Source organism: Anastrepha ludens, chromosome 5 (assembly GCF_028408465.1).
Source record: "Anastrepha ludens isolate Willacy chromosome 5, idAnaLude1.1, whole genome shotgun sequence".
NCBI classification, from domain to species: domain Eukaryota; kingdom Metazoa; phylum Arthropoda; class Insecta; order Diptera; family Tephritidae; genus Anastrepha; species Anastrepha ludens.
In genome coordinates this window covers 93118986-93140001 of record NC_071501.1, presented here as the reverse complement: position 1 = coordinate 93140001, position 21016 = coordinate 93118986, and the positions used below count along the sequence as shown (strand labels likewise).

General features: G+C 35.8%; 2 protein-coding genes across 4 annotated transcripts; one reads left to right on the top strand and one right to left on the bottom strand.

Annotated features, from left to right (window-relative positions):
* Positions 1-3570: 3570 nt before the first annotated feature.
* LOC128864962 (polycomb protein Sfmbt) lies at positions 3571-15572 on the bottom strand. 3 transcript variants are annotated; one of them, XM_054104778.1, is made up of 11 exons: positions 15376-15571; positions 13564-13802; positions 12229-13039; positions 11410-11616; positions 10771-11295; positions 8838-9281; positions 8522-8771; positions 8264-8453; positions 7896-8196; positions 7478-7827; positions 3571-4860 (listed from the first exon to the last, which is right to left on the bottom strand). In XM_054104778.1, the coding sequence occupies exons 2-11, from the start codon at positions 13705-13707 to the stop codon at positions 4483-4485; spliced, it is 3600 nt and encodes a 1199-aa protein (XP_053960753.1). In that variant the 5' UTR covers positions 13708-13802; positions 15376-15571; the 3' UTR covers positions 3571-4482. The 3 variants fall into 3 exon arrangements, with proteins under 3 accessions (XP_053960753.1, XP_053960752.1, XP_053960751.1); XM_054104777.1 differs by having other exon boundaries at positions 8531-8771; positions 10771-11616; positions 15376-15572; XM_054104776.1 differs by having other exon boundaries at positions 10771-11616.
* Positions 15573-17429: 1857 nt separating this feature from the next.
* LOC128864918 (integrator complex subunit 14) lies at positions 17430-19754 on the top strand. Its single transcript, XM_054104685.1, has 4 exons — positions 17430-17666; positions 17723-18059; positions 18123-18313; positions 18389-19754. The coding sequence occupies exons 1-4, from the start codon at positions 17642-17644 to the stop codon at positions 19675-19677; spliced, it is 1842 nt and encodes a 613-aa protein (XP_053960660.1). The 5' UTR covers positions 17430-17641; the 3' UTR covers positions 19678-19754.
* The last annotated feature ends 1262 nt before the right edge of the window (positions 19755-21016 follow it).

The window sequence follows — 21016 nt, the reverse complement described above, 5'->3', positions numbered from 1 at the left end:
TCTTGTAAACAAACCGATATCATATTCCCTATTACAGCAGCAAATCAGCTGATTCCTTCAAAATCGCTGAGTGGTGGTTAATGGTTTGATGTTGGCCGCACCTTCTATATTCGTTCCCTTGTGGGGCAAACCATCATAGAACTACAAATATGTAGTTACATTTTGTTATGTCAAAGAATAAATTTAAAGCACTTTTTGAATTTTAATGACTATTTACCATAGAAGTAATAACGGGGCATCGTCTAATTCGAAGGCATGCAAATAGACTGGGATACCACAAAAAGACCTTGCATGCATTGCTCTATACAGAAAAAGGCTTTCCACTCTCAGATCCGCCTTTATTGATAGCATTGAAGAGTTCTCACAAAAAGGGTTGCCGAAATTAACAGAATTCATTAAATCCACAGGTGTGTTCAGAGAAAACTCAGAAGTGTAGAGGGCGAGCTTCAGTGGTATCACAATGGAACTATTCGGGTCTAAGTGTGTCAGACGACAGGCACTCAACCTAACCACATGACTACCTGACACTAGGTTTGCTAATGGAGTTTTTTCAGAGGACATAGCGCGCATTGACTGCAAGGGTGTCATAATCGAAATAATTAAAATGTCACGAAAAAAGGTTACAACGTTTTATTTTTACTATTACTTCCTATAACAAGTTACTGTTAATAGATATCACCATAATTTTTTTACGCAACATAAAAGAAGAGCTGGTGATAATTTCTGCTTTACCCCGATTTTAAAAATAAAAGTTTTTTTTGTTTGAATTATGCCACTTGAAGCAAATAAGTTGAGTGTTAGGTCAAATATGATAGATTACTAGGTTTGGCCACTAACTATGGTGAAAAACAAATTGTGAGACGACGTTACGGGAGTATTCGCCAGCTGAAATCTGCACGATTATTTCCCATATATTCGACACAACATTATTTCACACGACGCAACATGGGCGAGACTGTGTTGACTTTTTTTCATATATCACTAACACAATCTTATCGCCAGCTACACACTCATTAAATCTGTCGTTGTTCGGACGGCAATGAAGTGACATTGTGTAAATTAACATTCGTATATCACTAACACATTCTTAGTTTTTTCGTAAACTAACCGATTCATAACTCCTGCTACGTCCGCAAAAGCGCTGATTCTGCCGAATTCGCTGAGAGGCGGCTGGCGGTCTGATATTGACTATTAAGGGTATCATGACTGTCGTGTCACGTTATCGACACGGCTCGGATTTATACTCAGTAAACGGTTACAACCATCGCATTATTCCAAGTTTTCTGCTGTCGCAACAGCTACACACATTAGCTTACATTTTCTTCATTTCATTCCAGTGCTTTGGATCTTTTTGCATTCAGTGCAGCCAAGGAAAGGTAGTGATACTTTTAACCCAGAGATCCCAAAGTTCATCATTTCTTTTCAAAAAACTCAGCAGTTTTTAATTAATTGATTTTTTTTTGTTGTTGCTTTGTTCTGTAACATAATGACTTTATAATAATTTGCTGTTATTACTTGCTATTTTATTTTTAAGGTATAATATAAAGTACTTTTTCTTTTCTCTTTTGCAACATTTTGCGTAGGATATTTACAAATAATTCACTTTTCTAATATAAACGCCCAACTTAACATGTACATGTATGCATACATATGTTTACACATACATAAGTGAGTATGGATGTGATTGTGGGTGTCGGCATGTACGTGTAATCCTATGCATATGTATTCCGGTATTCTGTTCCCTAATTTATATTACTTTATTTTAGGTATTTTATTTTATTTTTCCAAGTATATGGTACACTGTCCAGTGAGTGTTAAAATCATAAAGATCCTATGCTTATATGGTATAGTAGATGTATGTATGTATATATTCGCTTTTAATGTATTTGATTATATTTATTATATAATATGTATGTGTGTAGGCATTTAAAATCTGTTGTAATTGCTTAATGATTTGAACACGAATTGTCGTGCCCGATTTCTCTGGATTTCTACAATACTCTGATGAGGCGGTATGGTTATAATTATAAGTTTTTTTTATTTTACTCTTCATTTAGTTTATTTATTTGACTATTCTAAGGGGAGTGAGTTGTCAAAAACAAGATAAACACGCATATGTTAACCATCTATGTAGCTGCAGCAGGTTTGTCATATTATCATCTTCTATGTTCACTGATTGGTAGTATTTTGTTTACAACAGCACTTGAGTTACAAAAAAACTGAAATTATTCCCTGATCGTATTATTTCTAATCAATTCGTCGCATACGTGTACATACATTCATATGTACATATGTATCATACATGCCTATGTATTCCTAAGCTGTTAAGACCTATTTGCACATAATAGGTATGCATCTAAAATTTAGTGGGACACGAATTAAATTTTACTTCTACAACTAGATTTACCATTATTACAGAACTAAATTTACGTTTTTACGTTTTACCAAAGTGAGTGATTTAAAAGCGAGTAAATTAGATTTTTAGATTCAGAACTTATGGTGTCGCTATTGTTGTAACAGCTTAAAATATTATTGTAAACATTTATAGACTGATGCTGGCTGACAGCCCTTGATCGGATGCTATTTTCAGAACTATTGGCGACTTTTATCGGTTAATGTTTTTCCCATGGCAGACGGATATGCAGTATTTCATCAGGTCGCACATCAATTAACAGGCGCCACATGGTCGCAACGTACTAATTGAGATAATGAAAGTGGTGTTTCATACAAAATTTTAACTATAAAACAGGTTTATATGTAATTTTATTATATTTTTAGAGAAACTATTTTATAGTATACGAATTTTACTCGCTGCTGTGAGATCGCAAAAATATATGTAAACTCCGTTGAAAAAGATAGTTTTACGGGTTCGCGCATGCTGTTAACGCTGTTTTATTTAGGATTGTTGATATTTTTCAAAATATTTATCGCATATTGAGTGATGGAAACGTTGATGAGATAATTTTTTAGCGACATCACTTTCGTTTTCAAAATATCGATAAATCGGCCAACACAGTTTTTTTTAATTTCTTTCAAATTATGTCATACTTTATTAGTACATATATTTGTTACTTTTCACAATTTTAATGGAAAGCACCAGCCAGCACTTGATTGTTTACAATAAAAATATATTAACTTACAAACAAGTATGTAGTTTTTTAATAAATTTTAATTCAGTTTGCCTTTCAATTAATCTCTCCACGTAACTGATAACTAAAAGTATCGATAAGAATTAAAGAGGACTGCCAGAAGCGATATATCAACAATCCTAGTCCTTTAATTTTTTCCTAAAAAACAAAAATGTATGTAAGGTCACTACCCCAAATTACCCCGCATCCAACAGAATCTTTCCCGCAAATTATGTGTGTCGTTGACGTACTTGAAAAGTAGCGCCTTTACGCGATGGCATTAGAAAATTTTAGTAGATGAAGCCCTACACCATTTCAAATTAAGTGATAAATTTAGCTACGAATTTTACCAGTATTCAAAATTTTTTTTTTTGGCAAACATTTGCATTTTTAAATAGTCAAGTTTTTATTTTAGCAGAAATTTTAAAAAATAATTATTCCATGTGCAAAGGTGCATCTTCAATATATTATGTTGTTGGGCGTTGGTTTCGGTCCAACGAATTTTGTATTTGAGGTTTTAAAGAATCAATTTCTTTGTAAAATATTTATCCAGTTGATTTTATAAAGAAAAGGCATTTATATTGCGTGGTTGTTGTTATTTTGTGTTACGAGGTCTACTCGTATTATGCCTAACATTAGAAAATGTTATGTAGTGTAAAGTTCATTGATTGTGATTTTGTTGTTAGCGCAATAAGGTGTGCTTGCTATTTTCTTTTCATCATTATTTTTCAGTCTACGGATGTGCTAAATTTTTTTAATTTACTTCGTTTTCTCTTGAACAGAAAAAATTGCATACAATTATATATAAGACAAACTGTATCGTCATGTGTTTAGCTAAAATAGAGTTACTGTACTACGGTGTACTAGGTATTAAAAATATATATGAAGTGAAAATTTTATAAAGTAAGTATCTACTCTACGTCAGAAAAGAAAACTGTAATTAAACATACATATATTTTCATTTCTTCCTTGTTGGGATTTCCTTGTTTTTCTTCTTTTTTCTGTTTTTTTCTTTTTAGTGCTTTTTTTCGTACAGTTGGCTATTTCAGCTTATTTCTTCTTAACTAAAACTCAAAAACGTATAGTTCTATTATAAATCAATAGTCAGTGTCAGCTAACCCGTCTCGTTTAATCAATTATGAATTCTTTGTTTTCTCACTGATAGCATATTTAAATTGATTTCAGCATACATTGGAGGCACTCTCACATGATAAGGTAATCATATAGTGGTTATTGTGTTTATATTAAATACTTTGCAGTATTGTGACGAGTTTCTATGTGAAGAGAGCTTAGGCCGAAATATTGGCTTGGGTGGTTTTGATGATAATAACTGATGCGGTCGCTTCAAAAGGCACTATAAAAACGTTTTGTTTGCCTTATGCAACCTGGACTTGCCCGGGTTAACTCTGCACTTCAGCTGTTGTATCAAATCGGAGATCTTTAGCGCGGGACCCACCTTCATACCAAGCAACGTAATTATTTCATCCTTGGAAAGTTGGAGCAAACGTTTACCATCAATCTTGTTCCGTAAAAATGTGTCACAGTGCGCCGTGCAATCATTGACGCGCAAAAACTGCGACACATCGTAGACATTCCATGTGTCGGGTATGAGGTCAGCGTGCGGATCCGCGTTTTGACTATTATTGTTGGTGCTACTGCTGCTGCTATTGTTGTCATTCGAGGATGATTCAATGAGACGCGGAATGTATTTGCTATTGCAAACGGAGGAGTTCTATCGGAATAAAAAATTGGGGAAAATAAATACATATTGCATATTTTTCTTATTAAATTTGAGTATAGGTAATTCGGTTGATATATGAAAATGCATTTATTAAGAAAAAAAGTGCGACGACTATTCATTACAATACTTGTGGAGTTAAAATTTATCAATTTTTTAAGACACCCGGCAACTTTATGCTACAACTGCGACATGTGAAGAAAGTAGTCAAGTAAAAGAAAAGTGAAAAACTAGTCAAGTAAAAAAACTAATTTATTAAAAAAAAAAGTAGTTAGGTAAATAAAAGAAGTCAAGTGAAAAAAGTGGTCACGTAAAAAAAGTAGTCACCTTAAAAAAAAGTCAAATAAAAACAAAGTAGTCACGTCAAAAAAAAAGTAGTCGAGTAAAAAAAACAGCGAGGTAAAAAAAAGTCAAGTAAAAAAGTAATAAATTAAAACAAAAGTAGTCAGTTAAAAAGTAAAATAAAGTAATCCGGTAAAAAAAAACAAATTGATCGAAAAAAGTAGTCACGTAGAAAAAAATAGTCAAATAAAAAAAACTTATCAAAAAGAAAAAAGTAGTAAAATAAAAATAAACGCAATCATGGACAAAAAAGTAGTCAAGTTAAAAAAAGTAATCAAGCAAAAAAAAGTAGTCAAGTAAAAAAAGTGATCAGAAAAAAAAGTAATCAAGTAAAAAAAAGTAGTCAAGTGAAAAAAACGTAGTCAAGTAAAAAAAAAAATTGTCAAAAAGTAAAAAGTAGTCAAGTAAAAAAGATTTCTCAAAAATAAAAAGTAATCAAAAAACAAGTAATCAAGTAAAAAAAAAGTAGTCAAGAAAAAAAAAGTAGTCAAATAAAAAAGTAGTCATGCAAAAATAGTACTCAAGAAAAAAGTAGTCAATAGAAAAAAAGTTCAAATCTCGGATTTAACACTTCCTTTGCAAAACCGGCGCATAGTATCCAAAATTTACAATGAGCAAATATTTCCATAAATTGCAAGACAATACAGGAAAAAATTGTCCCTTTGTTCTTTTTTTATAGTGAAATTTATGGGAACAATTTGATCACATAGAATATATGACAAGGGCGATACTGTTTATTTTATGTCAAGCTGCAGCTTTTCAACTTTAACAACTAATTAGGGGGCGTCCATAAATTACGTGAGATGTTTAATGGGGGGAGGGGGTCGAGTAAAATCTCATCTAATCTTACGTTGGAGAGTGGGGGGGTCTCGGCAAATATCACGCAATTTTTTTTCTGATTGAAACAAAAAAATTGTAATATACATGCTTAAGATTTAATCTCAAGCGTAATCGTAGTATGACTAAGATCATTCACTAATTCGTTCGAAAGAAAATAATTTCATTCATACTTCGACGTTATACATTACTACTGTCAAACCACCATATTTGTTTTATACCAAATAGCTCAATTTAATCTGAATTTGCGGTACAGTGTAGCCCGTCGGTTGTTTTCGCGCCACTATGAGCCGAACGCCCTATCACTCAGGTTGGCGTTTGACAATTCCGGACTTTAAAGAAAATGACGGAAAATCATTTGCTCCATTTCTAATACGCGTACCGATTCAACCGCTGAATGCCTTCATCAGCACGCCTATTGATCTCTATTGCCCAAGTATACGTGATGATTTAGAGAAAATATGCTGCATTACATGCGGTATTTACTTCGCATCTATCACAAGAGCTGCAGAGCACAGGAGAGCAGCTCACATTGCACCAGCTAAGCAAGCGCGTATGTTCCGCAAGGGGCGACCCTCACGGATTGTCACAAGACGAGCTAATGAGTTACTGTGCGCAAGCGTCAACGGCTTAAAGTGGCTAGATTAGAACGAAGTTGAAGGAGCACATGATTTTACTGAAAATCATATGGACATGTTGGTCCCAATAGTCTCTCTTGAAACCGCGCATGATTCTCCATGGACTGAATTATAGTAGATATTCTTTTTTTAATCGCAGTAGTCACGATTTAAGTCTTCTGCGAGTATTGTTGAATTTTTATTACACTTATAACTCTCAGCAATATTGATTACTAGTCTTAACTAGTCGTAAATAAAAGCACGAAGCAAATTTTTTTTCTTTTTACAATAACAATCCAACGCTTTTACATAAGAAACCCACATTTTGAAAAATCTCACGTGAGATTGGGGGATGGGGGAGGGGGTTGAATAAAATCTCACGACATCTCACCAGGGGGGGGGGGGGGGGGAGGTAGGGTCAGAAAATTGAAAAAAACACCTCACGTAATTTATGGACGCCCCCTTACGTGCAATTTTGGTTCCGTCGACTCCGTTCAGGCATTTTTGATATTAAAGAAAATGTCGATAAAATCACAATCAAAGTTAACCGGTAGTTAGTAGTCGATGCATCGCCCTTTAGCTCCTGGGCTATAAAACAATTTTAAACCATGTGCGCAAAAATTTTACGCAAAAATAATGGATTTATTTTTCCCCTAAACTAATATTAAGACCTCTCTGTGGTATAGAAGATTTTCTTAATTGATTGATAATATTATAACTAGTTTCCTATACGGCCAAATATTAAATTCTCCTCTCTGCTATCGATAACAAAAATATTGTCATACATTTGCTCTGTAAAACTTCAACAAACTTACCCCAATATAACTGGTAGCCTTGCGTCCTACAACGGGCGGTGCTGGTGACACCGATTTTTTTACAACTGCATTTGCACATCGCGTTGGCGCTGGCGGTTGAGTCGCTAGCACTTGCTGTACTGCCGTTGCCTTCTCGATTAACGCCTGTTGACTGCCATCATTATGTGATAATGGAGTGGATTGGCCAGAACGATGACTCGTACTGTCTTCCTCATATTCAATATCATCGTCGTCATCTTCGTGGTTATCTTCGTAGAAGGCGGCATTATGATGTTCCGGTTTAAGTTCCAGCTTAATGCTCAATTTTGGAAGGTGTGGATTCGTTTTCAAAGCAATCGTACGCGGTTTTGCTATTTTATTTAGACATATGAATAATTACGGCTTCTCTTTATTTGCACTACATTGAAAGTTAACATACCTATATTTGAATTTTCCCCTTTTAAATTTGATTTTTTCTTGCGTTTCTTCGGACTTTTCGCTTTCGTGTTCGTCTTGGCTGTTGATTGTACTGTAACGGGTGGACCCTCAAGCTTGTGATTGACTAGCACGCACCAGCCAACCGGATATACATCTGGCGATTCGCAATCTAGCCATTGGTCGTACTCATCGGTCCAACCATCGAAGTGTATTTTGAGCAAACGTCCAACTACGCGTGCCACTGTCGCCACACATACCAAACGCGGATCCATGAGATCAGCACACTCAAGACTCATACCGACCTAAATAATTTGAAACAAAAAGAAGTTGTAAAATATCTATTAAAGTGTAACGCGTTTAAAAACTCGCCTCAAAACCATGATTGGGCACAATGCGGTGAAACAAATGTTGACCAGCTGCAATGCTACCTGTTTCCTGCAAATACGTTTCCCAGCTAAAGGTGTTCACATCATACCCATTGGGCGGCGTTAATGTGATGGAGTTGGATGCACAGAAGCCTACTGGAAATATGCTGGGCGACTTCTCGTGATAACAAAACCTGAAAATATTTTAATTTAATTGAAAAGCTGTCAATTTTTATTGCTCTAACAAGTGCGTCGAGCTCACCAATCTGACCCAGTTGCATCTGGTTGATATGAATCGATGCGTATCATTATGTAACCAAACTTTAGGACGGCCATTACAGTAGCAGCACAAATTGAAGAAAGGTTAAGCGGATCGACAGCCTCCAATTTCATGCCTTCAACAAAACCATTCCCTTTGCCATCCATATAATATTCTTCGAAAGTGAAATTCATTTTGAAAAGCTCAATTGTAGCGTCATCTTCATGCACTTCAATCATCGCTTCACGACCCGCTATAATAAAGGCGAGAAATATACGATTATTTTTCCAGTAGTTAAAAGTGATTTGTCTTGTACTACCCAGCATTCGCTCCAAGTAGTCCTGCGGTGCGGCCAAATTATGTCCTACTGTGGTCGCCCAGCCAACGGGATGTATTATAGGAGAATCCTCGTGACACCAAAATCCGTCATCCGAATCAAAGTATCGCAAGAACAGGCGTTTACCTACAATTTTGGTCACCGTTGCTAGGCGAACTTGTGAGATTCGATCTTTGTCTACACATTCCAAATTCAAGCTCAGCCGGAAACGAGACTGCATGCTGTCATTGATTTTATTATAAAAACTGGACGGCAGTGTACGCGCGCCAGACAAACGTTCGACAAGAAAATCCTTCCAATCCTTGTATTTATTCTCTATAGTGCGCGGCGGTATAAGAGGTTTGCCGCGCGTCGCACACCAACCGACCGAATGCACTTCTGCATTGCAGAGATTTACCCAGAAATCATGCGTCGGCTCATCAAAGCCTACAATGAAAGAGATATGTTTTTCTTAAAAAAAACTTCAACAAAAAGGTTTACCGCTGTTCTTCTCTTTAATTTTTCTGAATTACAACTTTAAATAAAAATAAAAAAATGTTCGCTTTTTATTTGTTCAAAGATTGAATAGCAAAATGGCAACCCTCGACTGAATTTATACTGTGAAAAAAATAAATAAATAAATAAAAAAAATTATCATCTATCAGTCTAGGACGTAATAAAACTCCCTTTGTAGGACAGTACAAATAATGTTGGCCTTCTTCGGCATTTTAAGTGTTTATGAGCCAATTATTACTATTATTATTTTTGTTTATAATATAATATATTAGTTTGGGGAAAAAGAAATCAATTATTTTCTCGGTAGATGGCTGTAGTGATCGATATCTTGTAAAGTATCGTTCAAATAATTTTAAGTTGATACTCGTTGCGAAGGTGACATTTCACACTAAAAAAAATTAGTTTGCTGTTTTTTATTTGTTCCATTCAGTTGTGAGTTACAGGGTGTTAACGAAGAGAAAATTCGGTACATTTTATAGTTTTTCTTTGATAAAGTCGAAAATGCAGCCAAATCGCTAAACTTGTGAACGGTATTTGAATGATGCCGATACTGTGCAAATTTGGTTTTGTTAATTCTGTTCAGGCATTTTTGATGTAAAAAATGACGAAATTATCGATAAAACCACAGAAATAACCGAAGTTGGCCGGCATATTAGTAGTCGTAGCATTACCCAGGAGCTAAACAGCAAAGCAGTTTTAAACCATTTGCGCAAAAGAAATGGTTTTATTTTTCGCCCAAACTAATATATAATATTTTTACTGTTATTATATTTTTACTATAGAGTTTCTCCATCTCGGTAGCGTTCGCAACTACCGCAGATAACATGTGTCCCAGATATCGATATCAATGTTTTGTGTTATGATGTACTAATGGTTCTCATTCAAAAAGGACCTTACTATATTACAAGTTTTCAGTATGACAGCTTTTTGTAATTGCTCATGTGTTTTTTCGTCGTGGTACTAGACCAACAACAATATTTTGTACTTCTGATTGTCAAAGAAAATTATTGACAAAGTAGAAAACAAAGAATGAATTCGCCTTGTTTCAGTCTGGGCTGACAGCCACATGGACACGGCGAAAGGAAAAATATATCAGCCGATTTACCGATACCACCTTTAATAGATTCGCCTTGTTTTATATTTGTTGATTTTATTTTTTGTATACAAGTTTTGTTCATTATTCCGGTTGCTGATATTACGATTGGTAGTATTTTCACTTCATTTTTTTTTTTTGTTGTTTATATTTATTATTTTTACTATTATTATTATTATTATTTTTACTATTATTATTATTATTATTTTTACTATTATTATTATTATTTTTACTATTATTATTATTTTTACTATTATTACTATTATATTTACTAGTACAATTGCTACTAGATTTTCCACATTAGTAATTTACAAAGCTTACACTTACCTTCGTATCGCATTAATGCTTTGTACCCGCAAATATTTAAGATGGTCGCAACCCAAAATGAATGTGGCGTCTGCCCCGGCTGTATCACCTCCGTGGTATCACAATCCGTGTTCTCCACTTCCACCTTCATGTCAATTCCGATGCTGTCCCACACCTCATAGCCAGGTGCATGTGGGAAGCAAGTAACAGGGGCAGCAAAAAAATTGGCATGTGACAAACGCTGTGTCCAATCGAATGAGTGCGTCGGATCGTACATGCGCCGACGTATACTAATAATCTTTTCCATTTGCGGGCACGAAACGGGCAGACGTTCGAATTTCGGTATTTGTGGCAGGTCCTCTTGTGGCAAAACATCCCGATACATTTGGAGAGCCTTTGGCGTAGCAACCAAACCGGCCGCACTTAAACTCAAAGCTCCATCCTCACTATTTAGTGCTGTTAGTCCCCCAGTGTCATCCATCCCTGTCAATTCGGTGGACATGATTGGCTCGCCAAAACCATTGATTTGGGTAATTTTCGATTGGTCTGTGATGCGAAAACGATAATTCGAATTCTTAATATGAGCAACACGTAACGCCAACTCAATATCGGATTGTTGGCGTTGAGTGTCGTGTTGTTGTTGTGTGTCGTTGCTATTACCATTGTTACTGCAAGTAGCGCCATCAACATTGTCATGTACAGGTGAATTAGAAATTGTCTGTTGTTGCTGCGCCCCACCAGCCATTTTTGTGTTGTTTACTACCAAAGAATAAAGTTCACCACGTGCACAGGACATGCTGCAAAATCGCCGAGATTTAGTATAGAATGTGTGCTTTACACCGATGGCACCGCAGCGCTCACAGACGGCTGCAAAAGAAGAAAATAAGAGCAAGGAGTCAGTGATAGGCAAGAAAAAGAATATAAAATTCATAATTTTTTTTCGAAAAGGGTGGAGTGGAGAATTACTAGGAGTGTTTTGAAGCTAAAAAATCAAATTCAATGCAACTCATATTACTTTGTAAAAATTAGGCGCCGTGAAAAAAGAGTTTCGTCAGAGAAGGGTGGTGGAGGACTTATATTTCATGGAAAATAACAAATCTTATATATTCTTTTTCGATTATATAGAATAAAGCGAAAAATTAAGGACGTACATTGTGTATATTTCAATTACTATCAGAAAAGTATAAAATTTGGTGGTTGATTGTATACAGGAACTATATATCACATGATCATACTATAAGCCCAAAGGAGCTTCATAGACAATTATTGTTCTAAAGACCAAAAAATCGGCATAAGTAAAAAGTAATCAGAAATGTAAATGCACAAGATATTAACTTTGAAATTTCTATACCTTAAGGCGAGGTGTTGTGGGATAGCCTTTATTAAATATGTTTTTAATAACTATATAAATAAAAAAAATATTGAATGAAAAAAACAAACAAATCTATTCAATTTCAAAAGCCATAAATAAAAACATACCCATGCCATCTTTTTGAATTGGTATAACCGATGGATCTATGTTCCCCTTATATGCTATTGGTGTCTTCAGCACCAGTCCTGGTCTGTTGACCGGCTCAATTTTGCGGGTCTTACGTTGCGATGAGCGATGGTGCCCTGGTCCTCCAACACCACCACCAATTCCCCTTGATGAGGTTGACGTTGCTGCCTGTAATGCGGCGGATGTGGAGGCGGGCACCAACAAATCATCGCCACTATCGCCCATTAATTTGTGCGCACTGTCCAATGGCACCAATACACCATTTTCATCCATGCCATGTGCATGAGCAATATCAACGCCACCACTACTACCTTCGGCCATATCTCTCTCATCAGTCATGAACTCTGTACCATCGTACGAATTGGAGTCAGTCATCATAACAAAATCATCAATATTGATAATTTCCTGTTTTGGTGCCAGGCCATCATCGTAGCCGCCATCCTCCAACTGATCGTATATAGGTTGTGGCTCATCGCTATGCACAAATTGTGTGGCTAAAGACTTATCTATAATGCTGACATTGCTACAACCACCACTGCCACCACTTATAACAACTCCGCCGGTAGCATCATCATCATCAATGACCTCTGTGTAATTTTGAAAAACGGCTGCTGCGGATTGTTGAAGCAATTGCTGGTGCAAACCGCCAACTTGTGCCAGACCGTAAATGTCATTCGAGTTTGCCGCAATTAGAGCTGTTGGTTGTACGCCTAATGCAGCCGCCGCCGCTGCTGCTGCTGCCGCCTGACCACTAAAATCCCCCCCAACAATGCTCATCATTGGATTCAAGTCCTTTTTTATTTTCGATTTGTATTTTTGTTTTTACGAACAGGTATGCAACGCGTGTCAGGTTTACATTTTTTTTTTTTTTATATTAGCACCATAAAATATAACACGACGATATTTTGTACGTTGAATAGCGTGTTGTTACCGACGAAATATTTTATTTTATTTGTGTAAAATTTTTACATAAATAATTAACGCGTCAATATGTTATTTTACATTATTTTGGATTTTTACAAATTTCGGTAGTTTCAATTAATTATTTTTATGATTTTGGGGAGGAGTAAATGATCAAACACAGCAAGATAAAAACATATGAAAAGAAAAAGAAAGTGTTTTTTAGAAATAAATGAGTGAAATTATAGTAAATAAGATGCAATTGAAGATTTAAAATTCAACCGTAAATGAAATGCACACGACTCCAAATGTTCCATATGTACCTTTAAGTTATTCATTTACATATGTACCTACGTACGGCTATGAAATAGTGTTTATGAAGCATGAGGGAGACACAAATGCGCTGTTATACATACCATTGTTTGTTGATGTGAAGCTAAATCATCCATTACAGAAAGTCCCACTGATGGATGTCCAAAGAATGAAGGTGCGTCCTCCACTGTGATGCGTTCTGGATTATAATGACTCATCCACATCATACGCAACTCGGAAGGATTCATTGTAAGACACGCTTAATGTAAGCTGCTCATTTATAGATTTCGTCTTTAAATCAGCTTTTCAAGCTAATATATACAATTTACTGTGATGCAAGTAACTAAATAATACAAGTACAAGTTAAAGGGCAGAGTTAGTTAAAGTGTTTCTCAGTTAATTTTTGGATTAAGTGGTTTGAAAGAATGTATGGACTAGTGGGGACAAAGAGCATCTTTCTGCGGCAGTCGAGTAGGAATTGCGTTAACCTCGTGAATTGAAGGTATTTTTGAATAAGACCTAAAATAAAATAAATAATTGGCGCGTACACTTCTGTTAGGTGTTTGGCCGAGCTCCTCCACTTATTTGTGGAGTGCGTCTTGGTGTTGTTGCACAAATGTAGGGATCTACAGTTTTAAGCCAACTCCGAACGGCAGATGTTTTTTTACGAGGACTCGCGCATTATAGTCACGCGCCAATCCAATCGGCTAGAACTATTCCGCCTAAAAATTAATGGAGATGCTACAACTTAATAAACAACGCAACTTCACTGTTCTTTGCGAGTTCTAGAGATATTGCGTTCTGCTCATGACATGCCAGAAATCCTATCTTAGTTCTTTTGGGCGTTTCGTTACGTTAAATTGGTTAGGTTTTAAAATCGCACGTTCTAAAGGCAAATTGAGCTACGTATCCGGTATTACCCGAATCTATATACAGCCAAGAACTGTCCAACAAAGAGAATCTCTCAAAAATTTTGACTAAAATGTTTTATGTTGTTTCAACGGCAACTCTAAAATCGAATAAATATTCAGTTGTGCAATATTTTTGCTTAAAATATAAAATTACACACAAATAATGTATAGTAAAGTAAGTAGCAAAGTTACACCTATAATAAACTTATTTATTCTACTTATGAAAAGGCTTCTATTAAAAACCAGCTGCCAAACTCGCAGGCGGCAAAAAACTGTAGATCTCTCCTTTTGTGAAATAACGTAAAGGCGCACAACAAAGCTTGGAGGAGCTCGGCCAAACAACGAAAAAGGATGCAAGCGCCAATTATATACATACAAATTTGTATATATATATATTCTATTTATTGCTTCTAGCCATAATAAGTTTACTTGTAACTTCTAATTTTTTTTTTACATTCTTTTAGATATTTTCAGAAATTAATATCCTTAACAAAGCACTTCCTTTTACCTTAAACATTTTGTATGCAACATTAAAAAGTTTGCAATGCCATGCCTACATAAAAAATTCACAAATATATCTACTTAACCAACCAGTGGAAGAATACTAGTTTTTGATCAACCAAAGCATCGCTCGTCATTTCCACTACCACTGCCCGAATAAAATGCGCTTCTGTGTCTTGTATATTATATTTATTTGCTGAAGGTACGCATGGTAAATAATTCAAAACGGCCGCAGATGCTAACAATTTAACCGAATCTTTGAGCTTCCAAAATCTTTACATAAACGAAGTATATTGGAAAATTTTGTGTTCAAATGTTTTTGTTGCCATTTAATTGAAGTATGTAATTCCCAATTATTTGACAAGGCCTAAACACGCATTTTTCTCGCAATAAACATACACGCCGCCGCCGCCGCCACAAACGACAACGACAACACAGACACGAATAAAACGAAATCCAGCCGCCAGCTAAACACACTTTTTCCACTCTTGTATGCCGTCTTACCATGAAAACTTCTTCACAAATTCAATTACATGCCAATTTCCACTATCTTAAATCCATTTTGCAACACTTTTTATGCAAAACAACCTGGTTTTTATTGTGTACTTGAAGTTTTAAAATATATAATTATCCAGATTGTAACCAACTACTCTGGCCAAAATTAACGATGGTAATCGACAAGACAATATTGTATTTACCCTGTAATGTATATAACTATCTCTTTCTGTTTTGTAAGTTTGGAATGCGGTGGCGGTAAAATATAAAAATGGAACTGTTCGGATATTTTGTTCGCACAATTAGTGTAATAGAATAAGATATGAAAGAAATTGGCTTATACTAAAGTAGGGTTTAGGTGATGCAAGTTGTGTAGAGAATATCGATACACAATAATATCAACATCAAAAATAATATCTAAAAATCTGTATCAAAATATTACAAAAATAAAAAAAAGCTTCTTAATCTTATTTCTTCCTCTATTATTATTATTATTATTACTTTATTTTACAAACAAATTTGTGAAATAATACGTGGTATCGTACGATGAGACCATTTCGCACCGATGGTGGTTAGTTGTGGCTATGTATCGTCAGACAGTTTGTAAAAAATTAATAATCTCTTGCTTTCTACGATGCTGGTTTCTTAAAAGCAATCTAGGGTTTCGTTTATTTGTTGCCCGTTCTTTTAGATGGGGCTTGTAACACAACGTATTCAACTGTTAGCGCCGTCGTCTGTTATGTTTCAGCTTTTAATTTGCTAAATGTAAGCTAAGCCAACTACTAACTTAAAAAATATTTTGTGGAAACTAATAAACTTCTAAAAATTTCTTCTGTAAAATATAATTGTCGGTTGGACTACAGTTTTTCTTCCGAATTTCACTATTAACACATATCTGTCTTACTGCATTTCTTAAAGTACCCACAAGAGAACTAGACAAATACAAAACAGAAATTCGATGATGTTAAGACACATTTAGTAGAAAGTGGAGATGTGGGACGAAAAATGTGCACTTAATATATTCAGAGCCTTCATTGATAATAATTAAACTACTTGCAGAATCTTTTTTCCGCCACTTGAATATTAATTTTGGGATTGAGAAGCGTCGTTTTAGCAGAAAAGAGGTTGTCTGTAAAGTCGGTTTACTGACGATAGTTTAACGTGACAACGTCATAAGAAAATACTGATGTAATGGTTGCAATTTTCAAAACAAAATTTTAATTTTATTTGTTTGATAGATATTTTGCATGGATATAGAGAAGGAGGTAAATGGAATCGCAATGGAATTGATCAAGTTACATTTACACAAACGTGAAAAATGACGAAACATTTATCAAATTCATGAAAGATATGATCAATTGCGATTGTGCATCAGACGTTAATAAGTCAACAACACTAAGAGGCAACATCATCGATTTGACTTTTTCAAGACACATTACACTCGAAACACCCCCTTTCATTTCCTATCATCGGCCTTTTCTCAACAAAGAAATGGTTCATTACCATGCACACAGGAAGAAGGCATATGCAAATACAAATATGTGAATTTATATATGTACATATGCGCATATACATACATATATATGCTCACTCAAGTAGGAGAGAGCCAGATGTCGAACGTTGCCGAATGCGGGGGCCGATTGTGCTCTTTGTCGTTCGTTCCGCGCTTTCGCTTGCAGTTCAAGCAAGGTAACGACGCATGAGCAAGATAACGACACATTTTTTCGTGCGTGCAGCAAAAGTGGCTAAACTGTAGAGTCACCTTAAATTGTTAAAAAAAATTAGGAAACACGTAGCCGGAAGTGGTGCAAACCTGTTGTTGACTCCGACTTCATTGGATCTAGTTTCCAGATCATCAATAATAAAATTTTCAGCTAGAATAAAATTACTTTCTTCCCAATTAAATATTTGAAGAAACTGAAAGAGAAAAGCTTAATTTATTTTTGTACCCTAATTTATAAGCGCAACTATAGACTATTCGCACAAGTTCGATAACTCTGCTACAATGCTTTAAAAACAGCTGTTTTATAGAGCGAATTCATACAAGGTGATAGCGGGTAGTATAAAAACAAAATTTATAAATGCACCTTGTGTTTGATTACCGGTAGAATACACTTTAGAGTCGAAGTCTAAATAATTGTTCAAATTTCTTTAGAATCTGAAGTTTAAATTATTAAACTCCAAAATTATTTTGCTGTATAATTAAAGTTGCGCTCGGATTGTTAACCTGTAGCTTCGTGACAAGTGTCTTCGTAAAAATTGTCAAGAAGTCAGAATGCCTACGATTATTGCATTGGATGGTTAGCATAAACAATTTATAACATCTACAAAAGTTTAATTTTTCTTTGCTGTACAGTGTCTTTGTCAATGCAACGGCAGATTCCGGGGCGCAGCGAAGAAAATTCACTCACTTATCACCAGCTGGCGCTGAAAGGAATCTCACAACTGCTGGAACATTTGTCGGCTACATCGAAATTGGAATATGTTTCACTCATTACCTATTCATCGACTTTAGAGGTAAAAGTTGACTTTACTCGGGATTACGATGTAATTCGCCAGGCGGTTAAAAAGGTGGAACCTGGCGACAAACTATGTCTCATAAGTATGTTAAAAAATGTGGCCAGTATTTTGTCTACTAACTGGGGCACACAAAACTACTGTCAAGTTGTCGTATTCACGGACTGTGGTTTGGGGTAAGTACAATAAAATTAGATTTGGATGAGATGAATCACAAAAATATTAATATTTTTCGTTAGTTTTGGCAGCACGGCACTTAAAGAGTTCTTTAAAAGTTACGTGGACAAGGAAAATGATGCTGCATTTGATTGGATTACGCAGCTGAAAGCAGTGAAGTTGAATTTTGTTTGCATGGGTGTTCATAATGATTATTACTTCACACGTGCAATACTTTTATATCAGCAGCTTATTGACTTCACTGGTTTGAAAGGTTTGTATATTTGAGAAATTTTGTGCGTAAATAAACTTCTTGCTTATGCATGGAATCTCATTTCTTTTTGCATAGGTCAGCTTTACATGCCGAAATCTCCAAAAGATGCAGTTGAAGCGACGGAAAATGCAAACGATACAAGCAAATCCGCAGCTAATACTAGTGCTGGCACGTCAATGGCAACCACGACAACTCATTCAACCCATAAGAGTGAGTTAGGTCGCACTGCTATGTTCGAGCTAATTGAGCGCGTTTGTGAGACTAATTTTAAACCTTATGAAGTGATATTAAAAGTTGGTGGTTACTTCCGTTTGGAATGCCCCGTACTAATTTGGCCCCCACCGGCGCTATATAAAACTGAAGGTGGTGTAAAAAACGAGTTAAAGATAGCTCAGAAAATCGAAGTAAGCGGTTATTTGTCGCTTTCTGAGATTGGTTCTCCGGCTTCTCTAAGTCGTCATTTAGTCATTCCAAAAGTAGACCGGGAAAAGCCAACAAGACGTTCGTCTGAGAAATCCGGTTCATCAAAATCTTCATCAAGCGGAAATGCAAGCGTTAATACTAAACCCGTTTTAGATGTAAACCAGCCAAATTATGAGTATGAAAAACTGGAACAGGATATCCGCGATTTCTACACAAAAGAAGTTAAAGACGGTGATGAGAGCAGTGAGGATGCCGAGGCAAATCTCAGTAAATCTAATAGCGGCACAGTAACTAGTGCTGCAGAGAAGGAGTCAATGTGCGTATTATTGCATGGCGCTATGAAAGTGGAAAACTTAGCGGCATTAGTCTTACTAAATGATAATTGGTACGGCTTTTTATATTCCTATGCTGATAGTAAGAAAAAGTCGAATTTAATGCTAAACATCTTACCGCCGGGAAATAATGTTATTCCTTGGTTGGGTGATCTGCAACTATTAGGATTTGTTGAAGATCTAATGCCTGGGGAAACAAGTGCGTTCCCGGTTAAAGCCGATAAGCGTTCATATTCACAAAGTTGTGTGGTGTGGATTAAACAGGTTAGTCTGCAGTCTGACGTACAAAAAGTGCTGCGCCATGCTAAGAAAATGCCAGAAAAGACGCAGCATTTCTTTAAGGAATTAAATCGCATACGGCGTGCCGCTCTGTCTATTGGCTTTGTCGAACTACTCGAAGCTATGGCCACACTTTTTGAAAAGGAAAGCGCACAACTTACGATGGGTTCAAATCCAGAAAGCAGCTTACAGCTAAAACATGCTGCCATCGAATTACGAAAACCATCCAATCGTGATCTAAAGGTGTCGATTGTACCCTTGCAAAAATTCGGAGCAGCGGGTAGTAACACTGAAAATGCAACAACGGCAGTATCTGGTTTTGTGTATTAAGAAATATATACTTGTATTTTAATATTAGGACAAGAATAATTATGCGTCTAGAAATATATTACGTTTGTACATACATACATATATTACCGATACGTTTTAACTTGGGTGAATCTTTCACTTACAAGTTTCACATATCATTAGCCAAACGGTCGAATGCCTGCCAAACAAATGCAAAAAAAGTTCTCATCTACATATGCATGCATTTAAATATGTATATGTATGTTCGCCAGTACACGTGATGCCCTAACATTTGTACATACATATACATATATATACTGCAATAGGGATAGTGATGTTCAAAATTTGATGCTAAAATTAATGCTAGAAGGGATAAGCAAATTTTTTTCAGCTAGTGCAACATTGTTCCTTCATTTATGATAGAAATATAACGTTTTTTTTTTATTTTTTTGAAAATTACCGTTATGTAGGAGACGGGTCTGGTCGTTCCTCGATTTCGCCTAACTGACGTGCGGACAGATATACCTAAATCGACTCCTTGCATCATTCTGAGCATTTTAGTGTATAATGTATGTATATATTATATATATATATATATATATAATTGGCACGTACACCCTTTTTGGGTGTTTGGCCGAGCTCCTCCTCTTATTTGTGGTGTGCTTCTTAATGTTGTTCCACAAATGGAGGGACCTACAGTTTCAAGCCGACTCCGAACGGCAGATATTTTTATGAGGAGCTTTTTCATGGCAGAAATACACTCGGAGGTTTGCCATTGCCTGCCGAGGGGCGACCGCTATTAGAAAAATGTTTTTCTTAATTTTGATGTTTTCACCGAGATTCGAACCAACGTTCTCTCTGTGAATTCCGAATGGTAGTCACGCACCAACCCATTCGGCTACGGCGGCCGAACGTATATATTAGCGTAGGGAAAAAGAAATCCATTATCTTTTCCGTAAAATTGCGCAAATGATTTAAACTATTTTATGGTCGATCTTTAGCTCCTGGGCGATGCTACGATTACTAACATGCCGGTCAACTTCGATTATTTCTGTGATTTTAGCGACATTATAGCCTTTTTTAACATCAAAAATGCCTGAACGGAATCGACGAAACCTATTACAGTATCGGCATAATAAACACCATTCACAATTTCAGCGGTCTGGTTTGTATTTTCGCCTTTATCAAAGAAATTCTATAAAATGTACCGAATTTTCCCTTTCTCTTCCATTGATAACACCTGTAACTCACAACTGACTAACAAACAAAAAACAGCAAACGCATTTTTTTAGTGTGTAATGTCACTTTGACAACGAGTGTAAATTTTAAATTGTTTGATCAATACTTAACGACATATCGATCTCTACAGCAGTCCACCGAG

What these genes read in the sequence shown, in the direction of transcription:
- LOC128864918 (XM_054104685.1), top strand. Translation starts at nt 17,642, where the DNA reads ATGCCTACGATTATTGCATTGGATG. An exon ending in TTCACGGACTGTGGTTTGGG is followed by an intron (nt 18,060 to 18,122) that starts GTAAGTACAATA and finishes ATTTTTCGTTAG; the next exon opens with TTTTGGCAGCACGGCACTTA. An exon ending in TGACTTCACTGGTTTGAAAG is followed by an intron (nt 18,314 to 18,388) that starts GTTTGTATATTT and finishes CTTTTTGCATAG; the next exon opens with GTCAGCTTTACATGCCGAAA.
- LOC128864962 (XM_054104776.1), bottom strand. Translation starts at nt 13,707, where the DNA reads ATGAATCCTTCCGAGTTGCGTATGATGTGGATGAGTCATTATAATCCA. An exon ending in CTTCACATCAACAAACAATG is followed by an intron (nt 13,040 to 13,563) that starts GTATGTATAACA and finishes AAAATAAAAAAG; the next exon opens with GACTTGAATCCAATGATGAG. An exon ending in CTACTTGGAGCGAATGCTGG is followed by an intron (nt 8,772 to 8,837) that starts GTAGTACAAGAC and finishes CCTTTATTATAG; the next exon opens with CGGGTCGTGAAGCGATGATT.